At 46.5% G+C, this 20,311-nt stretch overlaps 2 protein-coding genes across 2 annotated transcripts; one reads left to right on the forward strand and one right to left on the reverse strand.

The window, feature by feature from the left end:
- Nucleotides 1-5,344: 5,344 nt before the first annotated feature.
- On the reverse strand, nucleotides 5,345-6,929 carry FAM183A (family with sequence similarity 183 member A). The gene is made up of 4 exons (XM_048947231.1): nucleotides 6,794-6,929; nucleotides 6,611-6,670; nucleotides 6,361-6,464; nucleotides 5,345-5,455 (listed from the first exon to the last, which is right to left on the reverse strand). Exons 1-4 carry the CDS (start codon nucleotides 6,924-6,926, stop codon nucleotides 5,360-5,362), a joined length of 393 nt encoding a protein of 130 aa, XP_048803188.1. The 5' UTR covers nucleotides 6,927-6,929; the 3' UTR covers nucleotides 5,345-5,359.
- A 72-nt stretch (nucleotides 6,930-7,001) lies between these two features.
- On the forward strand, nucleotides 7,002-19,865 carry PIF1 (PIF1 5'-to-3' DNA helicase). The gene is made up of 12 exons (XM_048947220.1): nucleotides 7,002-7,606; nucleotides 8,304-8,409; nucleotides 8,524-8,649; nucleotides 8,741-8,894; nucleotides 9,523-9,637; nucleotides 9,708-9,814; nucleotides 10,199-10,338; nucleotides 10,973-11,079; nucleotides 11,872-11,959; nucleotides 12,482-12,627; nucleotides 13,951-14,142; nucleotides 14,471-19,865. Exons 1-12 carry the CDS (start codon nucleotides 7,136-7,138, stop codon nucleotides 14,525-14,527), a joined length of 1,809 nt encoding a protein of 602 aa, XP_048803177.1. The 5' UTR covers nucleotides 7,002-7,135; the 3' UTR covers nucleotides 14,528-19,865.
- Nucleotides 19,866-20,311: the final 446 nt, after the last annotated feature.

Genomic DNA, 20,311 nt, shown 5'->3' on the forward strand with positions numbered 1-20,311 from the left:
CTCCTGTGTCTGTTTTGAATTTAGTTGTGTTATGAACAGGGGCTGAGATCTGCCCCGTTTCCCTTTCCTGTGACAGCTTTTTCCACAGCTGTTGTTGATACGTATTAGAGGACACGGAATTCTGAGTCGTGTTGCTGGTATCACAATAATGTGGAGAGCATTGCTGAAGGCTGGCTTGCAGAAAAGGGTCATGTTGACACAACCCAGCTGATAAGACTGAAATAACTAGGCATAAACACGAACCTGCTGACCTATCATCATCAAGGACAGTGTGCCCTTGCAGGATTATGAGAAACCAACACAAAGCAATAACAGGATGCAGAACTGGGGGTGCTGGCTGCAGGAATGCTGCTTCTGTTGAATCGGCTACCTGTGCGCTGACCAATCAGGAGCTCGCCTTTTGCAATATGTATTAGCCTCATTATAGGCTGTAATAAATAACGGTGCCTTCTGATTAAAGGGTGAGAAAGTTTGATCAAGCCCTTGGTCGTGTTTTTTCTCCCGCCGTTTCCAACAAATGGTGACCCCGACGTGATCACTGCTGGCAGGATCATCGGAACACCACGGTCGACGGCGTCTTGGTTCGGGTCCTTTCTGCAGCGGGGACGGCGAAAGCACTGCTATCCAGGGAAGGAGTGCCGCGCCCTAGGTGACCTCATCGGAGAGCCTAGCTGATACGAGCTGCCGGACCCTGTGAGGCTGCAACTGGCAAAAGGTTAGGATGGATAGGGAAGCAGCTTATATGCTCTTTACATGCTTCTTAGAGAAGTGAGGGTTAAAAGATATAGATTTAAAAAAGGATCTCCCTGGGCTCTTGCTAAAACTCTTGCTATACGGACAGGAGAAAGGGTTTTTTGTAAACCCTCATACTGTTCATGAATTATCTGAGTGGAGGAGGCTTGGGGACCACCTATGGGAAGCCACCCTGGATGGGGATAAGGTAGCCAAGAAATTAGTTAGATTGTGGCGGCCGGTACATAACGCGCTCCTGCAGAGCCGAGCTGAGAAAAACGCCGCGCAAGAAATTGTGTCAGCACACCAGCGAAATGAGAAGTGTGAGTGGCTGCCGCCCATTCCCCCAGATGTTAATGTTATTACTATTCCTCCTGGCTCCGGCGGAGCTCATGCTATCGGCCCTTCAGCTCCCCCTACAGGAGCAGGGCCGCTTTCCCAGCCAGATCTCAGGGAGCCAGTACAGTCGGCAGAGCCTATTCTGGGAGCGGAGGGTGAGCTGACTGAGGCTCTTGCAAAACAGCGTAGAGAGGCATGGGCAAATTTGGCGCGCCAATGTGTGCAGGAGGGGGATGCTGATGGGGCGAATGCTGTGCAAGATTTGGCATTCCCTGTAGTGTATACGCCATTACCGGCTGGGGGTACGCAGGCAACGATTCAAAATCTTGACTGGAAACTTTTGTCTCAACTGAGGGCTACAGCTAGTCAGTATGGCATAACAGGAGAGCCAACGAAACAGATGTTGGATTTCATTTGGGGGTCCCAAGTACTATTGCCCACAGACATCAGGGGCATAGCCAGGTTGATATTAACCCAACATCAACAACTGCTATTTAACGCGCACTGGCATGATGCAGCCCAAAGAAGTGTGCTGGTTCAGCGCCAGCCAGGAGATCCTCTTTTCCAGATTACCCTGGATGAGATCCTGGGTTTAGGCAATTTTCTCAGAATTGAGGCTTAGGTGCTGTTAGGACCTGACAAATTACGTGAGTCTATGAATTGTGCAAGGTCTGCCCTGAGTCGTATTAGGGCGCCTGGGGGTATCCCCACTTACATGGGCATTCAGCAGAAAAGGGATGAGGCTTTTGAATCGTTTATTGACAGGGTAGCTGCAGCTATTGATGCTGCGGGGGTGCCTGACTATATGAAGGGTGTCATGTTAAAGCAATGTGCTCTGCAGAATTGCAATTCTGCCACTAAATCTATTCTAAATGATCTTAGCAGTGGGTGGACCATTGAGGAAGCTTTAGAAAAAATGGCAAATATACCCTCTGGACCACAGGCTTTCTTAGTCAAGGCTTTAAAAGAGCTAGGCGAAGATATGAAAGCACAGGTTCAAGCCTGTCAGAGTCAGGTACTGGCTGCACTTGCGCCCTTACAGGGTCCCGGCTCTAGCGCTCTAATAGGTCAAGGCCCCCGCCGTCTGAGATGTTACCGGTGCGGAAACATGGGTCATGTCCGAAGGGAGTGTAAAACCCCTAAAGTGTGGTGTGACACCTGTAAGACTGGCTCGCACACAACTAAAGCCTGCCGTTCGGGAAAGTCCCAGACCAGTGCGAGAAGGGACCGCCGCGCAAGGACACAAATTGCGACCACCTCTGTTCAACCGGAACTACAGGACCAGTCCTACAACCTGCAACACGGGGAAGCCTCGGCTTGGACCTGGCAGTCGCAATAACTGTCACACTATCTTCAGACCGGCCCACCCGCATCTCCACCAGGGTCAAGGGCCTGCTTGTTATTGGAGGCCAACCTATGGGAGGACTGATATTGGGAAGATCCTCTGCATCTACGTTGGGGTTATTTATCATACCAGGTGTGATTGATGCAGATTACCAAGGAGAGGTTTATGTGATGGCATACACGCCTTGGCCTCTAATTACGGTTTAACAGGGTCAACGTTTTGCTCAAATCGTTCCCCTCCAGCAGCAAACGGTTGGAATTACCCCTTGAGAGATTCGACCAAGAGGCAGCGGCGGCTTTGGCTCCTCCGATAAGTTGGTCTTGCTTTCAGTGGGACTAGGCCAGCAACCCAAGCAGCACATTACCATGCTATACAAAGAGGAAAAGATCTCTCTCTCGGCACTACTAGATACAGGCGCCGACTCTAGCATCATGAGCTCATCTGCTTATCCCGAGCACTGGCCACACTACGAAGCCTCAGGCACAGTTACCGGTGTGGGAGGCATGATAATTGCTCGACAGACACCCCTACTGACTGTTAATATCGATGACTATAGCCTCTCACTGAAGATGTCAATTCTACCACTCCCACTTGGTGTAGCCTGTCTGCTAGGAAGAAACGTTCTCTCCCAGCTGGGGTTTCGACTAACAAATGACAGGAAGGGTTTTTAGTGGGGGCCAGTGCTTTGGTTTTCCTGATCCAAATAAGATGGTTAGAGGACTCTCCGATTTGGGTTAAGCAATGGCCCCTGAAAAGGGAAAACCTAATCCAGGCACACAAGTTAGTTCAGGAACAGCTAGAACTTGGCCATTTAAGACCATCTACCAGCCCATGGAACACCCCCATCTTCGTCATAAAAAAGAAATCGGGAAAGTTCAGACTGTTACATGATCTCAGAGCGGTTAATGATCAAATGGAAGGGATGGGGCCGCTACAATCTGGTCTTCCGAATCCTAGTATGATACCCCGTAACTGGGACCTCCTCATTATTGATCTGAAAGACTGTTTTTTCACTATTAACCTACACGAAAAGGACATTAAACGCTTTGCTTTCACATTACCTTCGATTAATCATGCATCTCCGGATGACCGGTTTGAGTGGACAGTGTTGCCCCAAGGAATGAAGAATAGCCCAACACTCTGCCAGTTATTTGTAGCACACGCCTTACGGACCTTACGAGCAGCCTGGCCGGAAACAGTGATTTATCACTACATGGACGATATTTTGTTTGCTTGCCCTGAGGGTTTTAAGGATAAGGATGTAGACATCATTTGATCTCATCTGTCATTGGCAGGACTCGTCATTGCGGATGAGAAAATTCAACGCTCATCTCCATGGAAGTACTTGGGTCTAATTATCTCTCAGACTTATATTACTCCACAGAAATTGAGTATTAAAGCGGAACTGAAAACCTTGAATGACGCACAGCAGTTCCTCGGGGACCTACAGTGGCTACGCCCCGTTGTGGGCATACCAAATGAACTCCTTGCTAGTCTCCGACCTTTACTCCGTGGGACTGACCCATCACAACCCGTCAGCCATGATGAAGAACAGCATGCTGCCATCCAAACGATTTCGGCACACATTGCAGATCACTGTATTTCCCGATGCGATTTGGACCTACCCTTTCATCTGGTTGTTTGGATGGGCCTTCAATTCCCCATAGCAGGACTATGTCAAAAGAAAAAGGGGGAGAGGATGTGGGTAGTCGAATGGATCTGCCCGAAATTACGGCAATCAAAAACATTGCTTCAGAAAATAGAATGTATAGCGCAGCTAATAAGGAATGGTAGAGAGAGGGCTCTTCAAATAACAGGAACAGAACCCAGTGTCATTCAGATACCCATGAAAGCAGAAACACTGCACTGGTACCTTCGAAACTCAATAATACTACAGGAAGTGCTACTAGGCAGTAGCAGCACAGTGCTGACCGATAACTTAGAAGCCCCCCCTTTAAATTGGCTCAGTAAATGGCAGTGGGTGGGGGCACCCCTGTGCTCTAAACAGCCTCTCCCAAAAGCAACAACGGTTTACACCGACGCTGGCCGGAAATCGCATTCTGCAGTGGCGGTATGGAAGCTCAGTGACCAATGGCATCAGCACTTGATGCCAGGAGATCAGCAGGACTCTCTGCAGACCTTAGAGCTCCTAGCAGTGGCTCCCTCTAGGTTCCGGCCCAATGGATCCGACCGGACCTTCGGAAAAATCATGACTCCATTTCTAAGGATGGTGCTGACGTCCCTGCTAGTGACAAGCGCATGGACGCTCTGGATGCCTCCGCAGCCTAAGCAGAATGTCTGGGTAACAATCGCTAATCAGACGGGCCAGGAGGTTATGTGCCTTGCTATGTCTTCTCCAAGTAACCCATTTTCTACGTGTTTGGTCGGAATACCCTTAGAATCTTTGCCTTGTCCCCCATCAGCCCTCCCCTGTAATAGCACAGACCCACGATCGTACGCTGATGGGTGGGATTCATTTATGCCGTTTTTCCCACCCGCCGATTTGGAGCCTCAGGAGCTAGAATTATTAGGGTCTATACGGGCCGACTGGTGTATCTTTTTTAATTGGAGCAGTATTGCAACAGCCAGCCCCGTCAACCATTCTGTGGTCATCAACTCCTCTCTCTCTGCTTATCGAAATGCATCTGCCTGGTGCAACTATACTAGTCCTAACATATCAAGATCGTCAAACTTGGTTGTGTTTTTTCTCCCGCCGTTTCCGACACAATAAGAAGACAAATGCAGCAGTCTTACAAACAGTTTTATTTCTGTAAGGCTGCAAATCGGGACAGACAAGGATTCTATCCTCACTTTTTTTTTTTTTTTTTTGCAATCTTCTCTTGCCAAAAATCCATACTCACCTACTAACAACCCTGGTCTAACGCATTAGATGGCACTAGCTACTTCATTCTATGTTGTGTGACTCTGCTGCTGCAGCTTCTACTACTTCTTCAGGTGCCCCGTGGCAGCCATTTGTTCAGTGATCTCAGTTCTCCGGCGTGGGAAGAAGAGTCTGCGATCAGTGCGGTCCGTGTCAATCTGGAAAGCAATTACTATAAACTGGAGAAGCACGTGCTTTTCCTAGAATTGGTTGTCCCTTTTGAAAAGAGGGATGTGCTATACTGTTCACAGTTACATTGCATGAGAACCTGGTGAAAAGGGAGAACTCAATTTTGGAAGCAGCTTTAGGAGTCTTGACTGTAAACTCACTTCCCTTCACTTGTATTGTATCTTTCCTGCCAGGCTAATCCTACTGACATTATCTAAGCCCTCCTGGGCTATCTGTCATGAGTAACTACTTTACTCGGAGTAATATGAAAATCTGCAGAAGATTCTTACTTATTTTAGTTCTTTGTAACTGGCCAAAATTAATGAACCCCTCATTTGCCTTTCTGGAAATGCTAATCTACAAACTCAGTTACTGTCACAGCTCTTTGTGTCACAGATATGAATGATGTCACCTTGTTAGTAAGATTATCCATCCTGCTTATTCACGTTTCTCCAAATGAACCTTCAGTTGGTATATTCTGTCTCAGATATGCTGAACTGATTATCAACTTTGTTAGTTCTGCTTTCAATTTGTTTGAAAGATGTAGCAGACTTTTTTTGCAGTGCTTGTCTGTGTCACTTGGCATTGTTCACTGTAGCTCAATGCTGAATGCTTAATGAGCAGCCCTGACCCCCAGCTTGGCATTTAGCTGATCAAACTGTCCTTGTTGCTGTCCTTGCAGATATTTTGTATGCAAGTTCTGCAGAGCAAGACTATTGCTTCTACATGGACAAGGCTTCACCAGGGGGAAGAGTCCTCTTAGATCTTACCTTGATAAGCTTGCTGCCTGTGAACATTGGAGCCATTCCTGTTTTCTGTATTTGCCACAGATTATTTTCTTGCACCTATACCTTTCTGGGCACTGGGCTCAGCCTGAGTCGCACACCCTACTCACCAGAGGCGTTGTGTTCCAGCCTATTTCCTGGCTCTCTGTTTGTGGCTCTGAATATTTCTTCGTTGGCTCCAGCGCTGCTTGATGAATAATATTCAGAAACTTGGCTGTGGGTTAAGAGACACGAATATAAATGAAACATGACAAAGCTCGACGGACCTGGGGCCACGCGTCAGGATGGGACAACACCATCCATCCCCAACGCTGGCAGTCGGAGGGCGAGGGTCATTTTCTCGTGCTTATCACCACTCACCATCCGCAGGTTCCTCGATGTTGTCGTGCCAAGACATGGGCTTCTGAGTGACCGTATGAACTGGAAGAGAAGCGATGCGGGCGAAGGGCTTCAGCGTGCGTTTACATCAACCCGGCTACCGGTTCTTGATTAGTGCCCGCCCCAGCCTCGTTCTTCCCCCTTCCCCAGGAGGCGGCCGCTCACCGCGCCTCAACGGGTTGATGCTGTGCTCGGTGTGCAGCCGCTGGCAGCGCAGCTCCTTGCGCACGCGCTCGCACAGCAGCCGGTTCAGGTGCACGGCGTCCGGCGGCTCCTTTTCCCCGCCGCGAGCGGCCATGGCGCCGCGCCGCGTCCCGCTGCCCGGCAACGCGTCACGTGGCGCCGCCCGGCGCTCCTGATTGAGAGGGCTAGCCGCACGCCCGCTTCCTTCGCCGGTTTCCTCTCTCGTCTCCTATTGGCTGTCGAATTAAAGCTCCCGGCGCTGATTGGACGGCGGCTCCACGCGGCGAGTTTGAACGGGCGGCGGAGCAACCCGACAGAGCCGCGATGGGGGACGCGGAGCTGCGCTGCACCGCCGTCGTGGAGCGGCCGCTGCCGGGGGGTGCGGGCCCTTTGCGCCGCGTGCTGCGGGGCGCATTGGTGCTGCTGGGCCGCGACGAGCTGCGGCAGCCGGTGCTGCGCGTGGCCGGCGGCGGGGGAGAGGCGGCGGCTTTCAGCTTCGCGCTGGGAGGCGACGCCGTGCGGCTTTTCACGCGTTTCGTGGGGGAGGGCCGCGCGGCGGTGCGGGTGGGCCCGGGCGGCGCCCAGGTGCTGCTCTCCGACTGCCCACCCGACGCCCTGCGCCGCTTCTTCCGCCTCCTGAAGCTCAAGTTGGCCGCCGGGCCGCGGGGTGCGCCGCGCCAGCCCCGGCTGCTGGGTCGCCCACCGCCCGCCTTCTCCGTTATCAGCCCGCTGCAGGAGCGCGACCTGCGGCGTGACCCTGAGCGGGACCGGAGCGGCGGGGAGCGGCCGGCGGAGGTGAGGCTCCGGGAGGGGAGGGCGGCGGGGAAAGGACCCACGGGTGTGAGCTGACGGCGGCTGAACGTGAATCAGTACCGCGCCCAGGTGGTCGTTATGGGCAATGGCATCCCGGCTTGTGTCGGCGATTATGCAGCCAGAAGGGATGGGAGGCGGTCGACATCCTGTGCTCGGCTGCACCTCGAGTGCTGTGTTCTGGGTCCCTCGATACGAGAAACGCCTCGAGGCCCTAGAGTGTGCCCAGGGAAGGGCAAAGGAGCTGTGAAGGGTTTGGAGCACAAGTGTTACTGGGAGTGGCTGAGGGAACTGGAGTTAAGGTCTCCTCTGAGCCTCCTCATTACTCTACAATGCCTTGAGAGGAGCTTGCGGTGAGGTGGGAGTCAGCCTCTTCTCTCGGGTAACAGTGATAGGATGGAAGGTGATGGCCTTAAGTCGTGCCAGGGGAGGCTCAGGTTGGATATTAGGAAAAACTACTTCTCCAAAAGAGCAGCGATGTGCTGGCACAGTTGCCAAGGCAGGTGGTGGGGTCACGCTGTCCCTGGAGTTGTTGCAGAACTGTGGAGATGTGGCACTGAGGGCTGTGGTCAGTTGGCATAGTGGGTGGGGTTGGACTAGGTGCTATCAGAAGTCTTTTCCCACCTGTATGATTCCATGATTCAGTTCTTCCCAAAGGGCCTGTCATGCTTCTATCCCACAGGTGCTCCGTGCAGAGAGGCGGCCTCCTGCCCGGCTGTCAGTGGAGCAGGAGGCAGTGCTGGGTGCTGTGCGCAGCGGGAAGAGTGTTTTCTTCACTGGCTGTGCAGGTGGGTTTGGTTCAAGACCTCAGTGCCAAGCTGCTACTCTCTGCATCCCTGAGGTGATGGTCCCCTGCAGCCCTGCGACACCTTGCTAAAAGCAGTGCTCTCTATCTCTCCCAGGGACTGGGAAGTCATTCCTGCTGAAGAAGATCGTGGGCTCCCTCCCTCCAAACAGCACCTATGCTACAGCCAGCACTGGAGTGGCAGCTTGCCACATTGGTGGCACCACACTCCATGCCTTCGCAGGTAATGTTTGGCCAGGCAGCAAGGAGCTGGGGGCTTCTGCTCTCATCCCAAACAGTTTGGAACTTCTCAGAGTTTGCTTCTCCCTTGGCAGGTATAGGCTCTGGGAAGGCTCCGCTGGAACAGTGCATCCAGCTGGCAGAGAGACCTGGGGTGCGGCAGCACTGGCTGGCCTGCCAGCGCTTAATCATCGATGAGATCTCCATGGTGGATGGCAAGTTTTTTGACAAGCTGGAGGCAGTGGCAAGGTGAGTGGTTGTCAGTTCAAACAACAGAAATGAATTTCCCTGCGCTTTCAGGTTGCTTCCTTCCTATGGTTTTGTTGCTGGATACAAGGCAGCCATTGGCATAAGTCTGGAGAGAAGTCTGAAACCACAGCCAGCATTAGGACAGAGCTTTTCTTATGAGATAGGTTTTGATTGTGTTTCCATCCTCCCAGCTGTGTCTGTTCTGGTTGTAGTTTCCATCCATAGAGCTGAGTCCAGGACACAGTTGTCTATTTATGCTGTTCTTATCAGTTCTCTGTTGCTACCTCAATTAAGCTTGCTGTGTTTACTGTAACTCCAAGATGCATTTCAAATCCCTGTGCTTTCTGACTCCATGTGAACACTGTCTGAACAGCAAGGAGCAAGAGGCAGCTGTATTATAACAGCCACTGAATCACAAAGACTGGCAGTGGTGCTTTGATTGGATAGACAAAGACAAATGAATGTCTTATAATATTGATTAATTGCTTTAACTCTTCTGACACAGCTAAGAATAACAGTCTTTTAATGAGGGTGATAGAACCTGCTGGCAGACTGAGAAATAACTTCTGAGACTTGAATTTGTTCAGGCCCTGGAGGACATTCAGAAGTTCTCTTCCTTTCCTTTCAGAGCAGTGAGAAAACGAGATGAGCCTTTTGGAGGAATTCAGCTCATCATCTGTGGGGACTTCTTGCAGCTGCCCCCAGTTTGCAAGGCTAATGAAGAAACCACATTCTGCTTCCAGGTACAAAGCTGTCCCTAAGCTTACCCTCAAAATTTGCATTTTCTTACTTAACAAGAGAATGATTTACCAGGCAAAAAGCTGGAGGAAATGCATCCACGTAAACATGGAGCTGACGGAAGTGCGAAGACAGACCGATAAGACCTTCATTTCGCTGCTGAGTGCAGTTCGTTTAGGCAGGTGAGCAGGAACTCAGCTCTGTTTCGAAGCCCTGCTCCCTGCTGATGGAGCCATTGCTCACCTCTCCCTCATGTTCTGTGAGGGATTTGTGGCTGGGGGGAGTAGCTATGAATGCCTTAGGCAGTGTAAGGAGGCCTGATATGGTGCTAGGTAAGGAAGAAACCCTTTCTAGAATGTCCCTTTGCAACTTCTGATAGAGAATGCAAGGGATGTTGGGCCAGGGATGGGCTGGCATGCACTCTTGCACTTTCTGTAGCTACTTTTGTCCACCGTTCTCTCTAGAGACCAGAGCTTTAAAACCTGATGTGGCTCTGTGGAGGTCACTGCTGCTCAAGATCCAGCTCTGATAACTTCAAATAACAATGCCTTCTTCCTGGTCACCAGGTGCACAGAGGAGGTTATCAGTCTGCTGACACAGACAGCTACTAACAGATCTGAGCGCGATGGGATCCTGGCTACACGGCTCTGCACCCACAACGATGATGTAGAACTGACTAACGAAAGACGCTTGCGACAGCTTTCAGGTGAATTCTGTGCAGGAAGCTGCTGGCTTCAGGGCTGAGCTGGGAGTGGGAGCACCGTGGTGACAGGAGGAGGTGATGTTTTGTCACAGCATGAGCTGTACGTGTTGGACTTGAGCTGCCCAGGGAAATTTTTTCCCCTTTTAAATATACCTTACTGTTTGTCAGTGAGCTGATTGCTTCCTGTGAGGTGTGGTGGATACTGCATCCATACCTCTGCTTCTTCCTTCCATAGAATCTCAGAAAGTCCATGCACTAAACCAGACACTGAGTTAAGGGTTATTTCATTCCTGGCCCATTTGGCCCAAAGATTCCTCCTTAGTCCTCTTTGCAGATCTGGTGTAAAACTGGTCATATGCTTGAAATGGTAGTTGGTCAGATACTGCTTACTGCTGGTCCTTAATTTCCAAGCCTTCTAATGCTCTGGCAGTTATGTGGGGAAAGGAGGTAGCAGTGAGCTTTCTGCTGCTAGGTGTGCCAAGCTTGCACCTACAACTCTTAAGATCCATTCTCCTTGGTCACTATAAGAGAAATTGCTTCAAAAAATAAACGCTGAGTCTCCTGCAAATATCATGTAGCTTATGTCTTGTAGTTGCAATTGGTCACTGCTTTTTTTTTTTTTTTTTTTCCTTCATAGGAGATTTGCACGCTTTTGAGGCTTTGGACAGTGACCCGATGCTAGTGAAGTTAATTGATACTCAGTGTCCTGTGGGTGGTAGAGTTGAGCTAAAGGTTGGAGCTCAGGTGAGTGTATGTACAAGTTTGTTTGGGAAAGAACAGCAGATCAGATGGCATAAGAAAAATGAAGGTATAATAGCTATATATATATATAATAGATCAATTTGTAAAATACAGATTCTGCATGGAGCAACCACGCCAAGCCAACATGAGACTGGCCAGATCAGTCTGATCTCAGTATCCTTCTTGCTTGCAACCCAGGCAGAGGATCGACTTGGTTTGAGCACAAGTGTGTGTCCTGTGGACCACAGTGACCACAGTGACTTAGACATATATTTCTTACCAGGCCCAGAAGAAGAACATAGGCTTCTTGCTTGTCTCAGCCTTGAGTACAGCAGTCTTCCTGACCTGTAAGAGTAAGGCATAAGATTGCCAAATGTGCTCTACTGGTTATCTTGCTGTGATCTGAGGCTGTCAGCGTGGAAAGGATGCAGGATTGTGTCAAAGAAGCACCACTGGGTGATGCTTTGCCTTGGGAAGGTTTTCCTCTGCTTCTTACACAATCGTCTAGGCTTGCTGGCATTTGGGAGGGCAAAATCACTTCCTGGATCTGAGGTTGTAGCTGTGGACAGAAAATCATGTGCAAAGCATTCAGTACTGAGAATTTTGTAGTTGGGAATCCTAGGAAGGGAAGGCTGTGGAGGAGCTTCAGTTAAATTAGAGATTGTGCTTCAGTCTGCAATAGAATGATATGTCTATGCTTATGCATTCTGGCTAGACGCTTAGCTGAAAGAGGCTGAACATACTCAAAAGCCAGCACACTGAGAGATTTGCTTTCTCTCTCCTTTTACTCTGTAGGTGATGCTAGCTAAGAATCTGGATGTGTCTCAAGGGCTGGTGAATGGAGCACGAGGAGTTGTTGTAGGATTTGAAACTGAACAGAAGGGTAAAGTAAACTTTATTTTAAAAATATTACTGCTGTGCTGATGACTTGTTAATTTTCTTTACTAAAGGAAAGCAGAGAACAGAGCTGCTCCATAACAAAATGTTAGTGGTTCTCCTGGGCTGTCATGTGATGTGGTGCATGTAAGGCATCCTGTGTTTGTTTTCTTTGTTGATCAGATATGTATACTCATCTGCATTTATTTCTGAGTTGCTGAATCAAGTTGTGGTGTGTTGTTGTTTTATTTTCCTCAGATAACACTGTTCTGTTACAGAGAAGGTATCTCAACTGATAGATTAGCTGAATGTAATTCTCCTTTGTGTCCCAAATGTCATTTCAGAACATCGTACTTAGTGAGTGGGGTGGGTTGTTCTGTTTTGATACGGGATTTTTTTTTTAACACAGCCCTAAAATTCATGAAATACTAGTGTGAGGAAGAGGAAAACCTGTTCTTAAATCTTCTGGCTTCCTGCTGATGAATGCCAGGAACGTGCTCTTATTGTCCTTCTATTCCCATTTTCACAGGGCTGCCCAAGGTGAGGTTTCTCTGTGGAGTCACTCGAGTTATCAAATTGGAGAGGTGGCTCTTCAAAGGGCCATCAGGAATTCATCTGAGTCGCCAACAGTTGCCCCTAAAATTGGCATGGGCCATTTCCATTCACAAGAGCCAGGTGAGTGCATTTCCACAACTGTCTATGGTCTTTTATAGTATCATAAGCCTTATCTTCTGGGAATGCTTAGATTGCTGGTAAAACTGGAGGAAAAACTTGTCGTAGAAAAGCTCTAGGTTGTGTATCTGCTGTTGAAAGGAAGACTGCGTCTCTTCTGTTCATGATAATTGTCTGTAACTGTAGTCTGGCAGACAGTAGTGTTGCTATCACTTTGTGGAGTTTCCGTAATGGTGCTGTCATCTACACAGCTGGTGTTGGACTAGAAAGCAGCAGTAGTTACTGCTGTGGGCTGGTCAGGACTGTTTCCCTATTAGTCATCAGCACTGATGATCCTGCAGCTTGCTTTGTGTACCTGAGGAAGCTGGATTTACAGCTGTTTTGTTTGAGCTGGACTTCACTTTCAAAGGTGTGCTGGCTTTTTTTCCCCAAGGTACATAGCACATTTCCCATTTTTCCAGAATAATTCATACACTTTGATAAACACTCCTCTATAGAAGACCTATAAGCTTGTTCCCAAGCTGTGTTGTAAATTCTGCTGCCTCTTGGGATAGTTTGCTGTTTCTAACCCAAAGTCTCTCTCAGGTGGTCTGTCTGAGGACTCCTTGAAACTGACTTCTCCTCCACTTAATTACTATGCATGAAAACAGTGGGATTTCTTTCCCTGCTGTGTTGAGTGCATGAAGTTTGTGCAGTTTTGCACAATAGCAGGCTCCTAAAATCATCATATCATTTGAGTTGGAAGGGACTCTTAAAGGCCATCTAGTCCAAATCCTCTGTAATGGGCAGGGATAGCTGCAGCTTCATCAGATGCTCAGAGCCCCGTCCAGCCTGCTCATGAATGTTTCCAGGGATGAGGCGTTCACCATCTCTCTGGGCAACATGTTCTACTGCCTCATCACCCTTTTTGTGGGCACCCTCATCACCTGTGTTCCAAAAATGAGAAATGCACAACTTTTTTTTCTTATCTGATTTATGTTTCTCTTCTATTAGTTTTGAAGTTTCCCCTTGTCCTATTAAAACAGACCCTGCTAAGAATCTGTCCCCATCTTTCTTACAGTCTCTTTTTAGATACTGAAAGTATCTCCCTTGTCTGATAGCAACTTAATCATCAGGAAACTGCTCTTTTTTGTTTTACTGGTTCCCATCTTTTACTTAAACAAGAGGCCATCTTTCTTATCAAGCTTGTACACTGTGGATGGTAACTTCTGACAAATTCATAGGGTATGTTAGTATTGCTATGACATGGTGTTCTGTGCTTTGGGGTTTTTTTTGTGTGTGTGTTTTTCTTTTTCTGTGCAACTGATTTCTCCCTCTCTTTGATAGGGCATGTCTTTAGATTCTGTGGAAATTTCCCTGTCTCGTGTCTTTGAAAGTGGGCAGGCCTATGTAGCCCTTTCCCGAGCCCGCAGCCTTGCAGGTCTCCGTGTTCTGGATTTTGACCCAAAAGTAGTGAGAGCTGATCCTACAGTGCTGCAGTTCTATAGACAGCTGAAACGTCACCAACTTCAAACCCAGGTAAAGAAAATTCCTGTCCCAGTAGAATGCCTTGTGCAACCAGGATGATAGATGCCTGGGCTGAGGTGCTCCTTTTTATTCCTAAGTAAGGTCATTGAAGTTAAATCTTGTAGGGGCAAGAGAGATGGAACTATGGGGCAGGAATACGTTGGGGCATCTCTCAGTGACAAAATACCTTCTGTGGTTTTGGGATTGTATAGCACTCCTGGCCATGTGGGTGAAAGGGACAGCTGGCATTCTTTGATCCTCCTCTCACAGTAAGGACTAAAGTGGAAGAAAGAGAAGCTGCAAATCAGAAATCTCCTGTATTTTGTTTTCCCTGCATTAGGATTCACTGCGCACCCACCCAGACGCTGATGAGAAAGAGAACTGGAAGTGCAGCTGAGAGTGTTCTTCTGGCCTCTGTGAGGCACCAGCACAGACTGCTGAGTTGCAGCAACCTTGCTGTGAAGTATATTTGATACCATAAATGAAGTTGAAGGGTTTTTTTTCCTTAATTCAACTGACTCTGGATATGTAGAAATCTCCCAGTCCCATCCCTCTGAACTTGAGAAGTATTCTGTAGTCTCTTCCTGTGCCCACAATCTTGAGTACTTCTGTGCCACAGATGTTGACTAACAAACGAAATACTGAACAAGGATGTGTCAGGGAGACCTTCTTTTGATTTTTATCCTCTCTGCCTGGTTACATTTCATCCTTCAATTTGACTGTGAAACTTGGGTATTTTTCTTCAAGGCTACTGCAGTTGAGAGAGGGAAGCTGTGTGTCTCCTTTACCTGGCTGGACTGGACCTGTTCTCTAGAGCTGCTGACATGACGGAAAGCAGTACTAAGTATCTAAAATATGTATGTGATTTTCCTGCAAGGGAGGATCTGCCAGGAGCCAGGCTTTCACTGTATATTGCACACCTGGATGTTCTTACCTTTTGGATGTTTAACACCAGCAGGCTTTGTGCAACTTCTTCCACAAACAAAAATGTACAGAGTTGCACACTGCCTACTGTGCTGATGCATGTACTTCTTGTTAGTCTGCTGCATGCAATAGCATGATTTTTTTTAACCTTCCAAGATGAGATGATATGAGCAGATATGAGCAAATTATACTTTTTATATTCATAATTATGGAACTACAAGAACTGGAAAGATCTGTTACCCTTACAGCAAGAAGGGAGTGAGCAGAAATGAGTGCTGATGGGACCTTCACTCCTTTAAACATGTGAGGCTTTCAAATAAGAAGAATTTTCTGCTAGAAACGCATCCAAGTAGCGAGGTAGAATCTGAACATGCAATAGGGAAATGGCCAAGGACTTGAAGTGGTCTGTAACTGCCTATTTCAGCAAATGCAGGGAACAGAACAAGTATACTGTCCTTTTCGAAAAGCCTTAATAAAATATAAACTTTGGCTTTTTTATTTTGATACATTGTTTAAAGGTTAAGTAATAGGTGTATTTTTTTAATGGTTAATATGCAGGATTAAAGTGAAGTAACTTCCAACTGAAATTTGCATCTTTCAGGGGAGTCTCCTTGACAAAAATTCTGCAGCTTGAGCAGGCTGGAGAACAAGTCTTAGCAGTTGCTGTCTTTAAAGCCAGGCAAGGAGACTGGATAGCTGTTGGTTAACCTAAGAACAAACAGGTCTGTGGTAAGGCTTCGAAATGTGTTTTTTTTTTTTTTCTTTTTTTCAAGTGTGGTTTATTTTTTTTCTGGGCCTAGATGCTGGCACTGTAGGAAGGAATAGCAGAATATAAGAGTTATTCAGACATACTTACTCTCCCCTTCTTGATGTACAGGCATTTTGCTTCTTCAAAGAAGTCTTGGTTGGGGTTAGATGGAATTATCTCAATGGGGACTGGAGCCTGGAAAGTGAGACTGCTCCTCAGCCTTAGGCTGTTTCTGCTACTGTCCTGGTCTTTCAAACTCTTTCCATTACTGTGTGTATATCTGTAAATACTGTGAATACATACAAATACACTTTTTAAAGAATTAGAGACTGTTGTTTGAGCCTGACTTCAGCAGTTTGCTCACATCTGGGGAGGAACTGAAACATGACCTTCATGTGCCCCCAGCCCTGGACAGTAGGGTGCCAGCATGCTGAAGCATTGCTGCAGGGGCACAGGACTCCCAGAGCCTCCTTCAGGTTTGGGGCAGGAGCCTGAACTCTCCTATGGCTCTGTACCACAGGGCAACTGGGATGGATGATCTCTCCTGGCCTGAAGGTTGTGCCCTTCAGCTGGCTTGGCAGTGATGTCCAGTTGGGATGAGTGGATACGGGGGGGTTCTCAGGTTCAGTCCTTTCCATCTCTAGTGGCACATGTGGAGCACAGGCATGGCATGCTGGCCTCAGCCTTTCCTGGCCACCTCTTACTCCCCTGGCAGCATACCTGCCCTCCTTTGCTGCATGTCTTCCTCTTACAGCACTTTTGGTCCATTCTTTCTGCTGCTGTTTTGTACTGCACACCCTGGCCACAAGCCTCTGTGCTGCCTACTTGCACTTTGTGTGTTATTTTAGCCAGGTCTCAGCCTCCATCCTCTATCTTTGTGGGCTGAGTTCTTGCTTTCATTCCTCTTATTGCGTGGATAACCAGCTGACTTTATGTCCATCTTCCATTCATGTCCTTTGCAGACGTGTCAGAGGCTGTGGAAACCTCAGTCATCTGGGACAGGGAAGTTGGTTGAGTATCTAAAGGCCTGTGGGATTGGGCTTTTTTGCTGTCTTGTGAGTTCTGGAGACAAGATGTTGCGTTATGAGGGGTTTGGACATAAAGATGTGAGATCTTGGTGTTCACAGGGCTGTTTACTGCACTTACTTTCCCCACCTCTCACTGCCATGTTACATTTTGCCCTTTTTTCAGTAACATTTTGTCCCCTTTTTTTTTTTCTTTCCTTCCCTAATAAACGATCACAACGGCACAGCTGATGCTCTGTGATGGGAGCACGGTGGAGATGTCTGGACCAGCAGCCTTGGCCAACGTCTGGGTGCAGACATGCCATTCACCACACAAGTGTATCAGTTTTGTTTGAAATTTCATCGCTGTCCTCTCCTTTAACTTCTTGTACCATCTGCACCATTGAGTATGATGGGGTGCAGAAGTGTGGCTGCAGGTGCTATGGTGTGTCACAGGGGAAACGGTCTGTGATGAAACAGCTGTTTCTGTGGCAGGAGAGAAGTAGGTATATGCCTGCAGCATGGCTGGAACAGTGTTGAAATGAGAGGCAAGTCAAGAGGGTTCATGGCCCTACAAAGAAGAGCTGGGGTTTAATTATTATGCTCCCATAAATTTGAGGAAATGAATATTGCCTCTCCACTTTCACAAACTGATGGGAAAGTATTTAAGCGTGGCTTTTGCCTTAACTTAATAACTGCAGCTATAATAAAGTGAATTAAACTATGTGTTTGATTCATAATTGGTATTTCTGCTACCACGAGTACAGTCATTCTCTTCTCAAATACATTAAGCTGTAGGAAACTGCTTTTTATTGGCTGAAGTTTCATAATACATTTATGTGTTATTGGAAACATAATTCACGTGTAGAGCGTTATTAAAACCTCAGTGGCTTCCAGTTTAAATCTTTGTACAGTGATTTAACTCCTTTCTCATTTTTACGTGACATTTTCATAATAATTAAACATGAATATGTCCTTGCAGTCTGTACCCAGACGTTCTGTGGTGAGCAGCAAAGGGAGCGATATTCTTCTTGGTCTCAGATGCTGTAATATTATTGAGTCCATGAATTACTTCCCCCTATCCAGAATTGCTCTGAATAGATCAAACAAATGCTACTCTTAAGTAATGGAAACACGGTACATTATAGGCTATGCTATGAATGCTAATAATGTCATTTTTCTCAGATATTAAAAGTTTCTCATTCTGTATTATACTGCTTGATGACATGCAATTGTCTTCTGCTGATAAATCTAAGCAATTGTATTATTAGCATGAGAAAAAACCCATATTACTAAAGATTGCATTTAGATGTGTAAAGTCTGTCTTGCTATTCCTGTATGATTATTTAATACTTGTTTTCATTGCAAACTATAAGGATACTTGGTGGAATTTTTTTTAGCTAAGCTACTAATTCATGAAATCTAGTTTTGCTTGCAAAACAAGTGGATAACAAATGTAATAGAATCATGGAATGGCTTAAATTGGAAGGGGCATTAAAGACTACTCAGTTCCAACCCCCTGCTGTGGGCTGACTGTCCCCACCAGCTCAGGCTGCCTAGGGCCCTGTGCAGCCCAGCCTTGGGCACCTCCAGGGATGGGACACCTACAGCTTGCTGGGCAGCTGTGTCAGTAAATAGCTTCTTTCTATCATCTAACTTAAGTCTTCCTTTTTTTTGTTTAGTACCATTTCCTTCTTGTCCTATCACTAGGCATCGTTGAACTTCATGAGGTTTTCATGGGCCCAGTTGCTGAGCTGGTTCAGGTTCCTCAGTGTGTTACCCCTTTCTTCTGCTGTATCAACTACACCATTCAGCTTGGTGCCATCAACAAACTTCTGAGGGTGCACTCAGTACCCTTGACTCTGATAAAGGCTCATTGATGAAGATGTTGGAGAGCACTGGTCTCAAGATCGGGGCTCCAGGGGACACCACTCAGCCTCCACCTGGGTGTAGAGCTGTTGATCACAACCCTCTGACTATGATTATCCAATCAACTCCTAATCTACTGAATAGTTCAGCCTCCAAAACCGTACATCTCCGATTTAGTGATGAGGTTGTGGTGTGGGACCATGCCAAAGGTCTTGTATGAGTTCAGGTGGGTGACATCAGTTGCCCACTGATGACATCACTCCATTGTAGAGGGTCACCAGATTAGTCAGGCATTATTCACCTCTGGTAAAGCCATGCTGGATGTCTCAGATCACAAGTTATAATTATTAAATACTGTTCTATCTGAATTCTTACAAGATCTGTTATGGTGTTGATACAGGAGGCTATCAGATGTGACAAACAACTTAAGAGAGGTCTTCTGGAATGGCAACTGGAGGCCAAGTAGGAACCCAGTGCATCTAAAAAGGTACCAACAAAACTTCTGGCAACTGAATTAAGCCTACTGTGTTCCAAATAAAAAGTTAATGCGTGTTTTTACTGAATTGTTCATGATAATCTCTTTGCAAGAATGTAGAATCACAGTATCAATGTCTTTGACAGAATATAGTATTTTTTGTTTTTTCCATGTAGTAACATGAAGGCTGGAATTTTAGGGGATTCTCTCTTATTTAAAAAAAAAAAAAAGTTTTTTGGTCAGCTGCTAGGTGGATATGGACATGAACTGCATCTTTGTGTATTTTTTTATAAACTACTGGGATACCTTTATTTTCTGTAGTGGTACGGTATCTTTTCTTTAAATTACTATTAACAGTCTGATTTGTTTATTGAAAGATCAGTGATTCTAAGCCATCAAATACCACCTTAAAAAGAATATACTGTGTTTTGCAGATGAAACTCTACCTTCAGGTAAAACTGTAGTAAAACAGTTATTATTTAATAGATAATCAATCTCCAAGAAGAGGCAACAAACATCTTTTAATGTCTCCAGGTGAAGGATAGACAGATTTATAGTTGGCTTACTGTTATTCAGTGAAAAAACATTTATCTGGATTAATATAAGAGTCACCTGGTTTGAAAATAGCTTTTAAGCTTTGTAACATTTTGAAATTCATACACTGTAATCATCTTCATCCTGAACTCATTCTGTAAAAGCATTCTTGGTAAGTTTCCTTCATGTTTGTGTTGAATTATTAGGGTACATTGTTTAAAAAAAAAAACAAAAAACAAAAACCATAGTAACACTAAATGCTTTCAATAGAGACTTTGCAATATAAAGTAAATTTAAAAATACGTATCTAGATTGAGTTAATATTTAATTGTGAGAGTTTCAGTGGGTACTGCATTAGGTAAGGGGATGTTATCAGAATGGATTCAAATACAAAGAAAGATGTTTTGAAGCACTGTCTTTTTACACATTTTTCTCTCCAGATGAAAGTGATCTTAAAATAATTTTTTTTTTTTTTGTGACAGTAACAAGCTATGACAGTTTTAATAGAAAGTTCACAATGAAAATAAAACACAACAGATGATCCAGCCAGGTCAAAATGACAAATTTCCACAAGAGGGTGCATCCTTTTTTGTCTTCATTAGCTGTAACTATTGCTGTCAGCTAAAC

This window comes from Lagopus muta, chromosome 5 (genome assembly GCF_023343835.1).
Source record: "Lagopus muta isolate bLagMut1 chromosome 5, bLagMut1 primary, whole genome shotgun sequence".
NCBI classification, from domain to species: Eukaryota; Metazoa; Chordata; class Aves; order Galliformes; family Phasianidae; genus Lagopus; species Lagopus muta.

Excerpts from the sequence above, each read along its gene's own strand:
- FAM183A (XM_048947231.1), bottom strand. The coding sequence starts at position 6,926 with ATGGCCGCTCGCGGCGGGGAAAAGGAGCCGCCGGACGCCGTGCACCTG. Across the intron at positions 6,671-6,793 it reads CATCAACCCGTTGAGGCGCG|TTCATACGGTCACTCAGAAG; the intron begins GTGAGCGGCCGC and ends CTTCTCTTCCAG. Across the intron at positions 6,465-6,610 it reads CATCGAGGAACCTGCGGATG|CCAAGTTTCTGAATATTATT; the intron begins GTGAGTGGTGAT and ends CTTAACCCACAG.
- PIF1 (XM_048947220.1), top strand. The coding sequence starts at position 7,136 with ATGGGGGACGCGGAGCTGCGCTGCACCGCCGTCGTGGAGCGGCCGCTG. Across the intron at positions 9,815-10,198 it reads AGTGCAGTTCGTTTAGGCAG|GTGCACAGAGGAGGTTATCA; the intron begins GTGAGCAGGAAC and ends CCTGGTCACCAG. Across the intron at positions 14,143-14,470 it reads GTCACCAACTTCAAACCCAG|GATTCACTGCGCACCCACCC; the intron begins GTAAAGAAAATT and ends TCCCTGCATTAG.